The sequence below is a fragment of the Prinia subflava genome, chromosome 1 (genome assembly GCF_021018805.1).
Source record: "Prinia subflava isolate CZ2003 ecotype Zambia chromosome 1, Cam_Psub_1.2, whole genome shotgun sequence".
Classification (NCBI taxonomy): Eukaryota; Metazoa; Chordata; class Aves; order Passeriformes; family Cisticolidae; genus Prinia; species Prinia subflava.
In genome coordinates, this window is record NC_086247.1 from 3,850,363 (window position 1) to 3,868,007 (window position 17,645).

Consider the following 17,645-nt stretch of genomic DNA (forward strand, 5'->3'; position numbering starts at 1 on the left):
CAGCCAATGGCATTAAATTCTTTTTTCAGTCTGTTGTAAACAGGGCTTTTACATCTCTCTTAGCATTGGGTCACAAATTGACTTGAAATTCTTTCCTCACACATACCAGGCCCACCTTGGTGTGAGACTCAAGGCAAGCCTTTCTGCTGCCTTCAGTGGCAATTCTAGAGTAGATATGGGCACAGATGGGAATAAAGGAACTGCAGGATCCCTGGACTTTTACTAAGATGCCCTGTGAGTAGAAATAGGGACAGAATTTGGCCTCCTGGAAATGTGCTAAAATTGAGTAGTTTTAAACACACGTTTATGCAACGTCTTTCTGAGCCTAAACCCTTCCTCCTAATCTGCTTTCCACTCACATGCCCAACATCTCTTTCTACTTCTATCTAAACACCCTCATCTGGAACAGGATGTCAGGAGAAGCCTTGAATGTACATGCATGAGTTTTTCTGCTCACAATTTGAGTTTGACCCTCAGCTCTGACTGAGAGGTAGCTTTGCCATAGCAATAACAGGTGAAACACAATAGTGCTTCCATGCTCCTTATTACAAAGGAATTGCCACCAGGGCAATCTTCCAGCAGCAATTGCTTGTTCTTTACTGGAAAAAGAAACCTTTCAGCTCTTGGATGGGATTCTGGTGGCAGTGACTTGCAGATACAGGACTGAGATTTGCATGGCTAGCATTGGAACTGGCACACAGCTTACTTCAGTGGGTTTCTGCTCAGTGTGGACTGTCAGACAGGTTATGAAAAGGGAAGAGCTGGGGACTCCTTAGTGAACAGGAGTCTTACTCTTCAAGGAAATAGAATTAAAGGCACTTTGGAAATGAAAAGAGAGTCAGCAGGCCAACTCATGTAATGTTTTAATACAGGATTGTCAGAGCAGCAGCCCCTTGAGTTTTGTTCCCCTCAGTCTCCTGTGTGCCTGTTGCAAGAGTCTGTTGTGATGCCCCTCTGGGACCCCATTTAATCATCCTCTTTTCACCAAACAACTGTTGAAGAGGTTTCAGATATACTTCCTGCAGGCTGTTTTGCAGGAAATCATTGGAAATGTTTTGTGCTACTGATTCAGTTTGATAATATTTAATATAAGTCCATTTAACTAAATAGGGAAAATCCATGTTATGGATTATGTCTGCATTGGTTTGGAGAAATCTCCAATAGCTCATGTAGCTCCGTAAACATCTTCCTCTCCCTGAAGTCTTGAGTAGCTGGGTACAGAGCAGCACAGATGCAGATTTTTCCAAAAATAGATGAACCCAACTCTTTTAACATTTGGTGAACTTCAGCTGGAGCCTCCATGTGGATTTTTTGCAGTGTAGTAGATGCAGAGCATGTAAACTGAAGAATTTGATTCTGAGTTTGTATTATTTTTTGGGGAATGGTGACTGCTGGGCTACAGCTTTGTACAGCAAAGTTAGGTGCCATCTTTCCAGGCTTTTGGGATTGCTCCATGAGAGGAGAGAGCTTCCACATTCAGCTCAAAAATGTCTTAACACACTTCCAGAGCAAGAATATTTTTCCCCAATGGAGGTGCTGATACAGGGAAGGACCAACAGAAAGGCTCAGTGCCTACAGTGGCCTGGTTCTGTCCTTGGTATCAGCTTTGTCTCTGGCAAGTGTCCCATTATGAGGCAGTGCAATAGCTTTTATTATGCCAGTAAATTTTGTATAACTTCTGCTCAGATCATCTTCACCTTGAATTTCTATCCTCCCCTAAATCCCAGTGTCTGTTTTTTCTGGCTCAAGTGATAAACTGAGCTGAATCATTTTCTATGTGTTCTCTGTATTGGCTGTATAAAAACATGAATTTCCTGCTTTTATTGGTTGTGTTGCTCTGTAAACAATGGTCTTTCAATAATTCAGTCTATCAGAATTGAGCTCACACCCCCCCCAGGATAATCTGCAAATTCCAAAAATATCCTGCTTTAAATGAGCTCTTGATCTGAAAGTGTTTTAATACCTCTTACAAATGTTATATCTGGACACTTCTGGAAAGCAAAGTATTTCTTTGGAGAATAGAGATCAAGTTCATGCCCTTGAAAGTTCATGTAGGTGGCAGGAAAATAAATATTAAATTACATATTCTAAAATTAGTATTAAACTCGGGCACTCTGGGAAAAATCTTCATGAATTAAAACCAAAGTGTCTCGGGTATTTAGATAAATGTTTACTGGGGTAATTAGTTGTAGTGGAGACAGTTGTGGTATTCATTATGTTTTCTTTGCCTGATTTGGAAAGTCAGAGTCAGTGTCCTACCAAGCCAGACATTTTCTGGCAAGGAAGAGTCATTACAGGCGTACCTGCTGTCTTACATGGACTGCATCAGGTGACTTCAAAATAATTATTTATCATGCTCAGCTGCAATTTAAACAATTTATGCAGCGATTGGATGTCACTGAAATATCTGATCTCCTGTTTTCTTCCAAGCTGATGCAGAAAAGAGGAGCAGATGCACTATGCTTTGCTCTTTTTTTCTCCCCTTAAGTCATTATTCAGCAAAACTTTAAACAAATAAATTTCTGGTTGTTAAACTTTGGTGTCATTTCATCACCTCTGTAGAGGTTCTGCACTACATGTGCTGTTTTAGCAAAAAGGGTTTGAGTATTTCTGATATTAATGCCTTTATAACGTAGAATCCCAAGAATGGCTTGGGCTGCAAGGAATCTTCAAGACCATCCAGTTCCACCCCTGCCATGGGCAGAGAACCTTCCACTATCCCAGGGTGCTCAGAGCTCCTTCCAGCCTGGCCTTGAGCATTTCCAGGATTGAGGTGACCTGTGCCAGGGTCTCACAGGACAGAATTCCTTTCTAATATCCAACCTAAACCTACCTCTAACACAAAGCAAATAATGCTTACTTAATACTGACTTTAAATAACAGCAGAAAGAAACTTTGTTATCTATATGAAATTAAAACAGGACTTAAATTCTTTTCTTTCCTTTCTGTTACAACCAACAGAACTATGCCAGAAGCACATTTTCAAGCCCAAACTGGCTGACATCTCAGAGGTCATGGCTAGACCTGTGGTGAGCAGCAGGGTTGACACCCCTTCCTCAATTGGTGGGTCTCGCTGTGTAACAGTGGAGAAGCTCAAGAAGTGCATGGGGGAGCATTCAGGATATTTGAGGATGGCATGAGAAAATAAGATTATGTAATTAGTTAAAAGGCTGAGGGTGATTCTTTCTCTGTAATTTAATTAAGCAGTAGTCTACCAAGTGCTCCCCCTTCTCTGAGGTAGTCAAAGTCGCACGTCATAAATTTTGTGCCAGGGACTCCATCAGTCTGGAGAGCAGTCAGCGTGTGCCAAAGGTTATGGAGATAATTGGAGAGGAAGGTTATTTTTCTGCACTGTGTATTTCTACCCTGTTCATGTGGCAAATGTGTTTAAAATAAGTTTTCAAATGTTTTTAAGCTGTAACCTTCAGGAGAGGATTTGGTACAACTTTGTCAGGTATGAAAGGATTGCCAAATCTTGCAGTTTATTCAGGTTTGAATCTTAAAAATTATTCAGGTTCTTTGTTGGATGACTGAATAATGCTGTGTTGCTATACCTGTAACTTATATATAACTTGTATATATATATAAATAGTATATATATAACATATATAATAATATATACATGTATATATAACATATAACTTGTTCCATTCTTTTATTAGTTTAAATGGCAAGAAAAAATTATATGCAGAGTGATATAAAAGAAAACTGGTTTTCAATATAATAAACAATATAACAGTATAATAAAAAAACTTGTCTGGTTGTTGAAATAGAGTTCTGTTCTGCTTCCTCCCTGGTGGGGTCTAACTCTCATAATTTGCACATTTGGAAAGGAAATGTTTGCTGTCTTTTGTGCTGATGTGCTCTGGTTGTTTAATTTAAGGTTTTATTTGTAAATTTATTCTTCCATGTGTAGCTTCACTGATTGGACAACATAATACATGTGAGTAAAGATCACATTTAAGGATCTGCAGTAAGAAGTCTTGTTCATCTTGTATAATTACATTTTATTGCAGACTACCAATTCCTGTTATTTGCAGCAAAAGGACTCCATGGATCTCATGATCCTTCACGTACAAATGCAGTTTTATAATTTTTAACCAGCTGAGTGAGGGTGGGGTAACCACATCTCTGGGACACAGTGAGTGAGTTATTTGGAGTGATGCCTGAGACTCTGCTCGAGTTACTAAAATTTCCTGAGAGCAACCCTGTAGTATAACCCTGCAAGCTCAAAATACTAAGATCAAGGGGTTTATTAATTAGAATTTAGAAGACTTCAATGTGAAAGCAGCTCTGCTTTTAAATCTCCCCCTGTATATGTATAGAATGTGTTTCATGTAAGTTAATGATCAAGTCAAAACATGAAAGTTAGGAAAGTTTGAGGCAGGTTCCATAACCACCAACACTGTCTTTAATCAGCCCCAAAATTTCATCTGAGAGGATGGTTTTCTATAAAGCTTTACCACAAGGCAGGTGGTTGGTGGCATGAATAGCAACAGGGAAAACCCACATTTTTTGGCAGGGAAAATCCTCAGTTGATTAAAACTTTCTGTCTGATAGTCCTCGTTATTATATCTAGAGATTGTTACAACCTCTGGTGAACTGCAGTGTTTATCCTGGAGCAATGTAGATGGAAAACTGTGCCTACAAACTCCAACATGCTGCTCATTTGTTGCGGCAGTCAGGGAAAGCACTAATAGGATTTCTGTTCCGCTTGATGTAGCCACATGAGGAATTAACCTCAATAAAGGCAACTGCGTAGAGGAATGCAGTTTCTCTTTAGGGGCTTAGGATAGGTTATTTGCAAAATTCGCCCATTTGAGTTTTTATTTTTAAAGCAAACAATGAATAATGAGTTAGAAGAATCAGCGCATTTCTTTATATATTCATTCATATAATTCAGCAACACTTTTAAAACAGCAAATAATTTAAAAGCAAATGCTGTGTTACCACTGTGTGCCGACTTTCTGGTAGAGCTTCCCAGTAGCACAGTTGTGACCAAAATGATCCTAGCCAGAGTGTTTATTCCTGTCATAAACAAACCTGTGGTCTAAAAGCTTTCAGAAAAACCAGAAGATTGATTTTTCAGCATGCTAACAATTAACAATACACTTTTTGTAAGCCTGTCGTGAGAATGGTGCCTTTTTTTGGAGGCTTCTGAGTATTGAAAAGGGAAGCAAAGCACTTTGAGACTGCATAATGTCAATGGCCTAAGGAGTGTAGGTAGGATCAATTCAGCTTTTTTCTTTTCTAGCAGTTTGAGGGGGAAATGGCTTTTGGAATATAAAGTGTATATTGGGCAGCTATAACATTTATTAGGTATTACATTTTTTTTCTGTTGGGTCAACCAGGGTAATTATAGAAGGAGCTGCCTGCACCACCTTCTGACCCTTAAAAGGACTATGAAAATGCGATCCCAGCTGAAATGTAAAGATCAACTGTCTGGTCACTAATCCCCAGGAAGAAAAAGGTTCTCAGATGGTGTCTGCAGGGGTACACAGGCCAAAAAACACCTCCTTAAGTCACTGTTTTCATGTGACTTCCAAGCATGTGGTCAAGTCTAAAAACTGGGCAAGGAAAGAATGATTTTTATCAATGTGCAGAGACAAGCTCCTTGCATTTTACTCTTGAGGCTGGAAATGTTTTCTTTGCTGCTTGCCATTCAAGGGCGCAAATATTGTGCTGACCGGATTCTGTCTGGCTGCCTGCTCAACAAAAAAATACTTTTTTGGCTACCCTCAGGTCTGCTTGCCTTCCTTTTTCAAATTCTGTTCCTGGATACACTGAGCAGATCCCTTACTGGACTATGTATATGCCAGTCATTTGTTTGGCAGCGTGAACCAGATCCTTTATGATTCCCTAGGGTTTGAAAATTGGTGAGGTGGAACAGACACACAGGGGAAACTTCTGCTGCAGTAAATAGGAATTAATATCTTGGTGATGCCTTCTTAGCCCAGTGTTTGCTACAATGGTGGTTTAAAAGTCTGGGCCATGAGCAAGTCCCAGAACATTTGGGATCTCCTAGGCCTGCTGTTCATCTTGCCCTTGCTTAGTTCTGTCAATCGGGCTTTCACCTACCCTTGAGGTCTGGGTACAGCAGTGTGGAATGATACTCAAAGCTTCCTTTGGGCACAAACTCCTTGCCCTGTGGAGCAGAACAGCACCAGAGCAAGGAGGGCACAGGCTGCACCTACTGCTGCCTCATAGAGCTGCTGGGCAGCCCCATATTGAATAAGTCTCCCTTATGCCAGTATGATTTTAATTAAAAACTTGTTCTTAGGGTGAAAAGTTGTTTGTTGACCAGATGTTTCTAGGAGATAAAAGGGTTGCTTCAATCTGAGTTAAATGCCCCGAGTTAACAGTTCAGGTTTGACTCTACTTGGAGTTAAAACTAGGGGTTAACACGAGCTTTTGGTTGGGATTTGACTCAGCCATGTAAGTAGATGCTCATGTTCCAGGGTATTAATGTGTTAATCACTGCAACAAAAGCTCCACTGTTGATTAACAGAACAGGTTGCTGAAAGATTTTCTGTTGTGTGTGTAAGAACCTCTTGTGTTTGGGAATTTTTAAGGAATTCGAGCCGAAGTCCTGCGTTTATAAATTTGTCAATATTCTAGAAACAGTGACGAAAAACCCTATTGAGCTCTGGATAAACTGGGATGCTGCATCTCTTCAGGCAACACATGTCACAGTAATTGATGTGTAATCTTGCAGCCAGAGGAGCGGGAAGTGCTGCAGCGTTACGTAATGCGCCGAGCCCAAGTGGGGCATCACGTACGGCTGATGCCTTTTAATTACATCCCATAAGGGCGAGGGAAGGATGGGGTGGTGAAACAGCACATTGATTGCTGCATTCATACATGGGCCTGCATGCATTTAGACACTTAGGAGCGAAGGGAAATGGATGCTGATGTTGTGTGTGTGACCTTTGAGTCCTGTGTCTGCAGCTTGCTTAACTGGCCAGCAACAGGAGACAGGCTGGGAATAAATACCCTGACATTGTGAAGTCAGCCTTGGGTGGTTCTATGATACAGAACGCAACCTGTGTTTTTCTGGAACACTGAAGAACATTTTCAGGTTTTTACTTGATGTAAAAACTTCTGTTATACCCTTGAAACTGCTCTACAATGGTGGTTAAAAAGAAATCTTTTTATTACTGCTGGTTCAGAACACTGGAAATTGCATCAGATTTAATCTGCATTCCATTTCAGCTTGTTAAACGCTGTGATGCAAATTTCTTATTAGTGTCAAAATTATATATTTCCAAATGTTGGTTAATCAGTGAGAGAGCAAGAAAAGTTAGAAACAAGTTTTCCAAGAGCCAAAAAGGATGGCACAGATAATCTAGAAAACTTGAGTGAATCAGCTTCAGCAGTAGATGGGAGCCTTTGGCAATGTTGTCTTTCCTTGCTTTTTTTGTCAGTTATTTTCCTGCTGCAGCATGGGGAAAGCTTGCTTGGCATTCTCAGTGTTTGAGCATAAAATGTTCAGCTTCTGTCTTAAGTAAAGCTGGCACTTTACACTGTACCCTGGCAAAAATAAATACTGTGAATTTGATAAGGATATAATTCAATGCAACCTATTGGAATTGCTAATTAGCTACAGTAAAAAAAAAAATCTACAATAGCAATTGATTATTTGGCCTTTTCTTGAGCAGGGCAGGTCATATGCATTGCTTTTGATTCCTCCTCTGCAGTAGCAGGAGTCGCAAATAAATCAAGTAATAGACGTATGTGTCAATATTGCATAAGGAAGTAGGAAACTGAATTGTTATAAAGACAGTAAGCTAGAAACAGTGTTCTACCTGGATTATCATAGGTTCCCTCTGTGGAAGTAGGCTAGTAGGAGGGTTAGAAACTTTAAAATAAATAATGGAAGCTTTAAAAGCTATACTTGACAGCATTTGTGATCATGCTAAAAGGAAAATCACATTTGCCTGCCTGCAGATCAGCCCATGTGTTCTCTCTCTGATGCCTCAAACCTCAGCTGTTCCCAGGCTTTTGCTTCCCCTCTCCCCCTTCCACACATACCTTTGGCTCACTTCTCTTAACATACGCTTCTCTTTCCTGACACAGCACCATAAAACTGGGTTATAAACCAGAAATTGTCAGGAAAGCCACATAAACCTTTCTACAACTTTGGCAGAGCAGCCGTGCAGCAGCAGAGCTTAATGAAACCCTGACGACTCCCACAGTTGCCAAATATGAGAAGGGGAGGACAGTTGTAGGAGGCTGAGAAGCAATAATTGAGCAGAGACAGAAAATGGGAGAGCTGGATGATGAAATCCTTTAAGAGGCCTGTCACTTATTTCCTTAATTCCATTTTCCAGAAGTGTTATTTAACCCACCCTGGTTGCTGCTGTCAGGCTATTGCATAGGGAGTTTCAAAAGGCAGAATAGCTTTGCCAGAAGGAGATATTTCTCTTCTGCAGCTTAAAAACACCTCCAGAACTCTGTATGTGAAACACCACACTAATATTTCTGTACTGAAGCTGTTGAAGAGCAAGGGCTTTTTTATCACCAGTTTAGCTGGTCTTTCAAAATGGATGGCTCTAGTCTAGGTGCAGACATGGTGTGAAACAGTTTCCAAATTTTTGAAAGTTAATTCTGCTGTAACAGTGTTGACTTGTTCACATCCAGCTCCTAAGGAAATCTAAAATTTGAAATACGAGTTTTAAGGAAATGTCAGACCTTTTTTCCTACATCTCTAACTGAATGTAATAATTTTCATTTTCCTATTAATTATTTGTTCCTTTCTCTGATGTAGATGCAGATTTTGTCTAGAGTCCTGTACTTAAGATAGGGAGTGACTAAAGCAGAAATGTGTGTGCATTTTAAAGGCCTGAATGTGCTGTAGGTGGTTTGAATATCACAGGAAGCAGGTTCCTGTCCTAGAAGACAGACAGTGCCCCAGCCCTGTCCCCTGCAAAGTGTCTCTTCGGTCCTCTGGGTTTTTCCTGACCATTCCAGGGTGGCTGCAGCTGATTTCTGCTGGTAGTTTTGTAGAGAATTTTCTGCTTTTTGCCCTTGGATGTCAGGTTTTTTCAGTGCCATGTTTTATATGTCTCTGCAAATCCCTATTAATTATTTGTTCTCTTGATTATCACTGTCCTCAGTGCCCATAACCCCATCCAACGGAGAAATTGTGCTTTTATCCCTCCAGTCTTGTGTCCCACAAAAAATTCTTTATTTACACAGAGGAGGCAGCCCTGTATATCATCCAGAGCAGTAACAGAGCAGCTGAGTGAGATGAGAGCTCAGCATCCCAGTCCTTGTGCAGCCATCCCTGCTGACAAGAGCAGAGAGGGGGACGAGGGAGAGACTTCTTGCAAGTGGGTGATGTTTGTGTTCCTGTTTGGTTTGCAGAGCGTACATACTCCTGCCTGTGAGATGTGGATATGTGCTGACAGCTCGTGAATGTTGCAGGCTAAGCACAAGAGCTCTCATTCGACAGGCACAAGAGGAATTTCAGGATGTGAATTTTACCAGTGGGAAGATTGAAGCCCCAGTTTTGAGCTGCTGTTTATGCAGTAGGTTGTTCCTGAGACACTGATCAAGATGCCTGACAGCTTGCCAGGCAATCATTTTAATGTAGGAAGCTAAGCAGCAATGAAAAACCTCACAGTTTTGTTCTGAGTTCTTCCATTTGCTCTCTTGCAACTGAACAGAGCCCTGTGATCACAAGTATTGGTCAGTTTTTCACCAGTGTTGTGGTTTTTGCTGCTTCTTGCAAGTGGCGTCTGTACAAGTGTATGTCTCGAGCAAGTGCCTTATACAGGCTGGGCAGGAGTCACTGAATGAAAAGCAAAATTTTCACTTAAAAATCAAGTTCTATAGAAACTTCATTTCTTCTCACCCCAGCAGCTGTAAGATACTGTCACATTAGGGGTGCAAATTAGAGGCTTTCTCATGTGCTAACAGACTCTGATTTCAAGAAGTACTTTAAATTATTTCCTTCTTAAAATCTTGTACTCTCACTACTCAAATCATGGCAATGGGCACCAGGAGAAATTAGTGTGCTGTTTTTTAGCCTTTCCCTGTTGGTTAGAGTTTGTGTTTCAATCGAGAAGTTAGAATGTGGCTTCTCATGGGTGCACCAAACTCTGTGTACAAGTGCTGACTGCACCTCAGTAGTGCTCAGACCACCAGTCAGGCCTATTCCAGTGCACTGGTTCAAGATATGTTGGCTCAGGTAGGGTTTCTCTGGCAGCTCAGGGTCCCACTCTAAGCCATTAAAAGTCCTAAAATCTGAGGGGAGATAGCAAGAAGCAAAGAATATATTGTCAAAGTTTCATGGTGTGAAAACAGGCATTGCAGCTTGTTTGTAGTTTCTCTGGGAGACACAAATGTGTGGCAAGTCTGGGTTTTTTTATTTTAAATATAAGGGAATGCATATTTGTCTGAATTTATGAAATTATTCTGAAACCCCTACTCCTCATATAGCTCCTCCAAAGCTAAACTGCTTGAGTTTGCAGTGGTTCCTGTAATTTTTATGTCTAAGATGAAAAACAGATACCAGAGTTCGAACTTTTTCACAGCTTTTTGACAAGCATTGGTTCTGCTTGGTACACTCCATAAAAATGGTCTAAACAAAGCAGATTGTATAAGCAATGCAGTTTTAAACAGATCTATGTGAAATATTTTTAGCAGCATGCAGTATTTTATACAAAGATGAAATTGTGGAATAGAAAGCATTTGCAGGGCATGACAGCTTCTTGTGTTCGTTCAGAAATTTGTATGGTGTTTATTTAAAGTGTATAAACAAGTCTCTAGGTGATGATTTCTAACAAATGAAAATAGGACCTTAGCATCCTATTCCCATATCAGATCTTATTGTTAAGCTTATAAAGAACTATTTTTCCCCCAATAGAACTTATCAAAAAGAGATTTTGAATAGAAACTGCTGCATGGGACTTAATCTTTCTTCCATGTAACTCGTGACCTCACGCAGCCCTTAGACTGATGGTGACACAGTGAGCATTTCCTGTGAACCGTGAGCAGTGCTGGTCCCACTATTGTTGGGCACTTTTTTTGTCTGGGAAAAAACAAACCCTTATTTACTAGAAGCCAGTGTCCTGTTTGTTTGTAGCTGGCTGGGAAATGCCATATTACAAGGGTCTCAGTGGCAGTCGTCACTCCTAACAGAAGCTGTTGTTGTGTTTTGCTCTTTTTCTCACTGATTTGTATGAGACTTCTGAGTCTGCCTTGTGACCTGCTCCACATTCAGTTCACGCCACAAATACTAACCTTGTTTATCCAATATGTTTTTTCCCTCCTCGGTGTTTCCTCAGATTAGCTGTCAGTAAAAGGCTAAATAATAATCCTCCAGTTATTATTCCTCCCCCGTGAGGCCACCGGGCTGCTTGTCCAAGTTGGCGGATGGTGGTTTGCTGTAAGAGCTGCTACCTGGCAAGGCAAGTGTGGAGGTGGAAAATTCCAGACAAAATAAAGGAACAGCATTAAACTGGTAATGGGATGCAGCTGCTTTGGCCTTTGAGCCTGCATGTGAGTCTCAGCAGCCTTTGGTAAAGGCACGTCCTGCATGGAACCACTCCTGACCCTACAAAATCAGTCCCAGCCGAGCTTGGTCTGTTCTGGGGGGATGCAGCAGCCCTCAGCAGTTGGGACATTTCACTTTTGGCTGTAAGAGGTTGTGGACAGGCTGTCACATGGATGACAATCTCATGGCTGTGCTGCCTTGAAATCCAGTCCAAGCCAGCATCCGTGCATCTGTTGTGCACGTCAGAGGCTGGATGCTGCAGGGCTGCTGGCCCAGCACGTAACCATAGCCAAGTTTATTTAAAATACACCCCCCAGCTGAGTCCTTGCCACTGAATGGGGGCGTCAGAAGGAACTTCTTGGTGTCAAAACATTCCCTCTGTCTCTACATTTCTGCTTATTGTTGTCTTTCCTGCCTCAGCTGCCTTCTGAACTGTCTTCCCATTTTAAAATATTGCATAAAATGGTGACATTGTGTAGGTTTAGCAGCATGCATATAAGAAAAAGGAACTATTAGGATATGCAGTTACTTTCCTCATATTTCTAACGCCCTTGCAGACAGAATTTTCATAAAGTGTCATTTTTGGAGCTCATTCTTGTGAAGCAGAAAACCTCTGGAAGAGGAAGGGGAGTTTCTGTTGTTTAAACACAGACACACAGACACACACATATACACATACAATTTCTTTATGTATTTTAATTTTCAATCTTTTTTTTTTTTTGCTTCTCCTGCCAAATCATGCACACCAACTTAAATATGCATATCATGTATGCAGACATTCAAGATACTAAAAACAGAACAACCTCTTTTAAGGGAGGAATAGTATTCTGGAGTTGGAGTTCTCCTTGTCTGTCTGGAATATTCTCATTTATATGAAAATGTCTGGCACTAAAGCAAACTACTGTTGAAATTATGAAGGTCCTGCAGACTCTATCAGCTTGAAGGATGAATTTTAGGAAGAGCATAAGAGCATCTGTGAGGTACCTTTTGAAGTCTCACTTCATGGGACAGTGGAGGTCATGCTCAGTGCTTCAGAAAACTCTTTCCTGGAAAACTTCTGGTAGAACATGGCTGTGAGCTTTACAAAAGTCTGATTTCTCAGCAACAGTACTGAGCACAAACATCAGAGGTGATGCCTAAATCTGTACAGAGAGAGAAGACTCTTCTGGACACTAGAGCTCTTCAGAGTTTTGGTTCACTGGGCAGACTGAGCTTATCAATTACGCGTCTCAACTTTCAGATCTAGAGAGCAAACACAAAATGAAATTCTGGATAATTCACTTTCCTGCCCATTGCTACAATGATTGCTCTGGCTGTCCATGCATTGCTCAGGTGAGGAGTCTGTCAGGTTCAGGAGGGAATTCTCCCAACAGCAGATTAATTTTTTTCCTGTACTGCTTTTAGTTTTCATGTGTACTTGTTTCCCACCAGGAGTCTTCTCTAACCCCACTCAGTTGTTTTCCACTTGAGTAACCAACTAAATTCTGATGTGACAATCTCACAGTTTACATGTAAAGCCATACACATCACTTAGTAAATGGTAACAGTTTGGAATTCTGCATAACTGTATGTAAAACACACATGATGATTTTATAAACTGCTGGCCTATTCTTGGAATGCAATTTATCAGGGCCCTGCCACTTAGCTTATGGAAGCAGTCCCATGGCATCCAGCAAGAGAGAAAGCAGGTTGTGCTCATGTCAGTGATTCCTGCCATTACCCAATCTGTGGGAATGGCTCATGTTTCACTTGAAAGTTATCCCTTTCCTGTTTACTTGGGGGAGCACTCAAAGCTTTTTAGAAATTCTTCCATTTTTCTTGGCATGGGGCTATTAATTCTTGTATAGATTTTTATCGTGGCCTCTTTTTCTAAAGATAGATATTTTGGCTGCTAATGAGTAGTTCAATAAAAAAAAATCAAAGTGGTTTTTCTAAAGAAGAATCTTGAAACATAATGTACTTGGGGTTTCAAGTGTCCTTTTTGCCCTTCCATAAAAGCTACATCCATGGCTCTGTTCTGAAATCATTGAGATTCATGTCTTCTGCAAAGTAAGCCATTTTCACTGTAAATATTTATATTTAGGCTTTTATTTATAATCCTTAGATGTTAGGAAGATCGCCCTTTGCAATAAGTAAAAATAAATTCTTCCCAAGAAAGCATTTCAACCTCTCTCCTCTGACTCATGCATGGAAAGATAAAACTCATTAATTTTAGTCATGTATCAGAAGTTGGGTAAAAAACCTTTTTTCCTTCCTTTTACTGTAAAATCAAACCAGACCTTAATCTGATTTTGAGTTATTACATGCAAAGTTGATCTTGAAAGTACTTGAAGTCAAGTACTGATTTTTTTTTTTTATAATTTTAGGACACTTTTATGACAGTTAGCTGTGGCCATAAAGCATAAAAAATACCTATCTGTCCAGTTTAGAAATGTGCAGGTTTTACAGTTGAAGGAGAAATATTTGTAAACAGTTTTTAGTTCTCTGCAGAAGTCATTTCAAATCATCATTTCAAATGGTTTGTGTGTTTCCAGAACCTTGTTGTTGTTGTTGTTAAGATCTGTATACACCACAGAGAAGTGTCATTGCAGACTGCAGACAAAGTGGTGGCCTCAAGGACAGAGGGACAGTGAGCTGTGCCAATCCCTGGTGTCCCTGATTTGCACTCCTATTGCTTGTCCCTGATCTACCAGTGTTTCCTTGTTTCTGCTCACAGTCTCCATTAAAAGGAATGGTTTGTCTCAATGGATGTTGGATTATTAAAAGAGGATCTTTGTGTCCATTTTACTTAAATATGTCCATTTGATTGTTTATTCACATGAGATGTGATGAGGCTTGTTAGGCTGATGACAGAGCTCTTGCCAGCCTTCATCCCTGTGTTTATTTAAAGTCTCTGTATGATTTACTGCAAAACCTTACCAGCGTCTCACAAGTGTTTACTGATGGATGAGCTCAGTTGAGCCATCCCAGCTCATAACTCACAAGTCACAACATAATTCAAAAAGGAGATGTCTGCTTTCAACACGCAGCCCTTGTGCAGTGAAATGGCATCAAGTTATTCCAGATGTTGGTGATCACTGCAATAAAGATCCATGACATTGGTTAAGGTGCAGCCTCTCACTGTGTTTGAAACAGACTCTGCACGGACTTGGCCTCACACAGTAGCAACTTTGGGTGCTTAACCACTGCTCCCAGGATGGCTCTGTGCAGGCAAAATGGGATGAGCATTTACACTTTACCATTTATTCTATATCCCACAGAAAAATCATTCACCCAAAATGAATCATGTCCAGCCTTCAGTTTTACTTGCCTTGAACCAAATGTTTCCTCTCCCCCATCATTAATTAATTTTTAAGTCAGCTCACACACTGGTAAGTGCCAACATCCTGGAGCAGGTGAGGTGCCAGTTAAACATGAGGTGCCTGCACCTGCTTGTGTGCTGGGGGAGCTGTTGAACCTGGTGAAGTTAAAGCGAGTATGAAAACCACAGGGAGATGGAAGTTTTCCTTGCACTTCTGCTTGAATTGCTTGCTTCCTAACTTGCATCTTTGATGAGGATAGTGTTCATGAAGAGAAGTTGGATGGTGCAAATAAATGTTGCTGTCTGGAGACACCGTGGCTTCTTAAACAGCTTTAGCTCTAATATGCAAATACACACAGTTATATCTCAGCTAAAACTTCCATGTCAGCCAAGATATCACCAAACAGCAGGAAAAGCTAAGCAGGAGATAGAGATTTGATTCATGATCCGAACACAGGGCCACCTGTACAAACACAGCCCTTCCCTGAAAGATCTAAACCCTGTCAGAAGGAGTCAGCAGTTCCATGGTAAGTACTGATGTGGAGTATTGGCCTCAGTACAGGCCTGCAGCTGCCTGTAACGAGGAAAGGTGGCTGAACCATGATGCTCTTCCCTGTGGCACCAGGTTCATGGCAAACACAGATTGGGAAGTTTCAGCAGGGGCAGGTCTCTTCCAATAACTCTGGAATCATCAGGGCAGCTGTCACTGTTAGCTTGTTCATTAGCCAAAGTTGAGTCAAATCACACAGACCTTGGCCTTAGACCTGGATTCTGAAACTTGATGATGAAATTGGTTATTCATGCCAAAATAATAGCTTATTTTCCATAATATAAATTCTGTATCACCACAGAGTGTGCAACACTCTTGGGAAAATCTGATCAGTCTTGTGGAAGAAGTCAGTCTTGCTAGTCAAGATTTGGTGCTACTTTAAACAGCAGCAGATTAGACTTCCAAATTTGCATCAGAGGCTATTTTGGGCAGGGATTGGTATAATCCTGCTTGGTCATGGATGCCTCAGTGTGCTGAACAGGGAGCACAAGGTACAGGTTGATCTTGCCAGCAAAGGTCAAACATTGCTTGCACTCACCCTATATGGGTTTGGATAATAAATGGTTTTCCTTCCTGGGATAAAGACATTAAGCTTTTCTGTCTTGGCATCAGTTGGACTGCAAGAAATAGATTGTTTTGTTTTTAACGTTTTTCTAAGAACCGTGTGGGAGTGTTACCTGCCCTGTGCTGATAAACGAGTGGGAGACAGAGCTCCCAGAGGAGCCGGCGTGGCTGCTGCTGTGGCCAGTCTGCCATCTGCAGGCCACTGCTCCGTGCAGGGGATGTGGAGAGCAGGGTTTGGGAGCTCTTTCTTCTCCAGAAATTATTATTTCTAACAAGCTGTTGTTCTCTAGTAAGTGCTATGTAGTAAATTCTTTTTCCCCGTCTGATCCTATGAATAGTCATCTCTGTTCTTAAAGAAACCAAAGACAGTGGGGATGAGCAAAGCTTAGATTTATCTAGTTGAATAATTGCTAATGGTTGTTTTAGTTGTCTGTCATTCATTTTTGTAAGTAAACATTTTTGTGCTTGGAAATGGGACAATAAAATGGGACATTTTGTAAGACATTCAAATTCTTGTCTTTCACTTTCAGTCCATTAAATCTTTAATAACTCTTTTGTGAGGGTAGTCTTAGATGCAAACAGCACCACTACAATGTTCAATTTTGAATCTTAAAAGCTCTGTTGAGCAGGGGATCTGTGTATATGACACCCAGGCAGCTTCCAAGCACCCTAAAATCTTTGGGTTTATGTTCCATGAATCAATAGAGGATTCAGTAGCAGAAATACTCCAATTGTTCCCCTCTTATTGCCCAGGTATTTGAAGGTAAACAATCTGTGCTTTCCTTAGCTGTTTTTTTAACCATTGCTAAATGAGTTTTTAATTTGGGAGGGAATTCACTGTAGGTAAATTACCCTCAATTTACAATTTTCAATGCTGTAACAAAACTTCATGTATGGAGTGAAATGTTTGGTATATACCACATAACCTTTCCATCATTTTTGTCTTCGTTTTAGGTCTTCCTGAACAATACTACAGCCTCACTTGGTTCCTCAGCCCTATCCTGGGCTTGATCTTCACTCCGCTCATAGGTTCGGCCAGTGACCGCTGCACGCTGAGCTGGGGCCGCCGGCGGCCTTTTATCCTTGCTCTCTGCATTGGTGTCCTCTTTGGAGTTGCACTTTTCCTTAATGGCTCTGTGATAGGTAAATAACAAGGAAATCCCTACATGCATCCCCTGCTAATGTACCTGCTCTGAGATTTTAATGTAGAAGTAAGGATAATGTTCTGCGTTTGGTTTACCTCATATGTAATGTTAAGATCATTAGAAATCTCCACAACCCTGCACTTGAGCTCTGTCCATCTTGCCTGTTATTATTTGAACTCAGGAGTTACAGCACTGTGCTGAGCATTGTGCAATCGTAGCTGTAACTGGTATTAATAACAATGTTATTAATACAATGGTTGCCAGCGTAATGTTTGCAGTCCCTGAGACGAATTTGGTTGATCCTTGACATGGGAAAATTGTAGCAACCTGTTCACAGGGAAATGTTTCCTGTTGTGATCCATTTTCCCTTTAATGCATATCTGGCAACACATCCTGTTTCCAGCATTATTTCAAAAATTATCTTTTCACTTTTTCTTGTGCTTTTCTTAGACCTGGTATTGAAAAAGTCCAGAACACAGTTAATATTTGTTTATCAAAAACTATGTGGGAAAATAATTTTTCCTGAGCCCCCATCAAAGCTGGTAAAAATAGTTTCCCTTGAACATAGTTTACTATGAATTTAAT

General features: G+C 40.7%; 1 protein-coding gene across 1 annotated transcript in view; it reads left to right on the plus strand.

Moving 5' to 3' along the window:
• Positions 1-17,645, plus strand: part of SLC45A4 (solute carrier family 45 member 4) — a 62,385-nt gene that overhangs the window by 35,042 nt on the left and 9,698 nt on the right. The window contains exon 3 of the mRNA XM_063406810.1: positions 16,870-17,058. Within this exon, the coding sequence (XP_063262880.1) occupies positions 16,870-17,058 (189 nt within the window). The remainder of the gene's footprint in view (positions 1-16,869; positions 17,059-17,645) is intronic.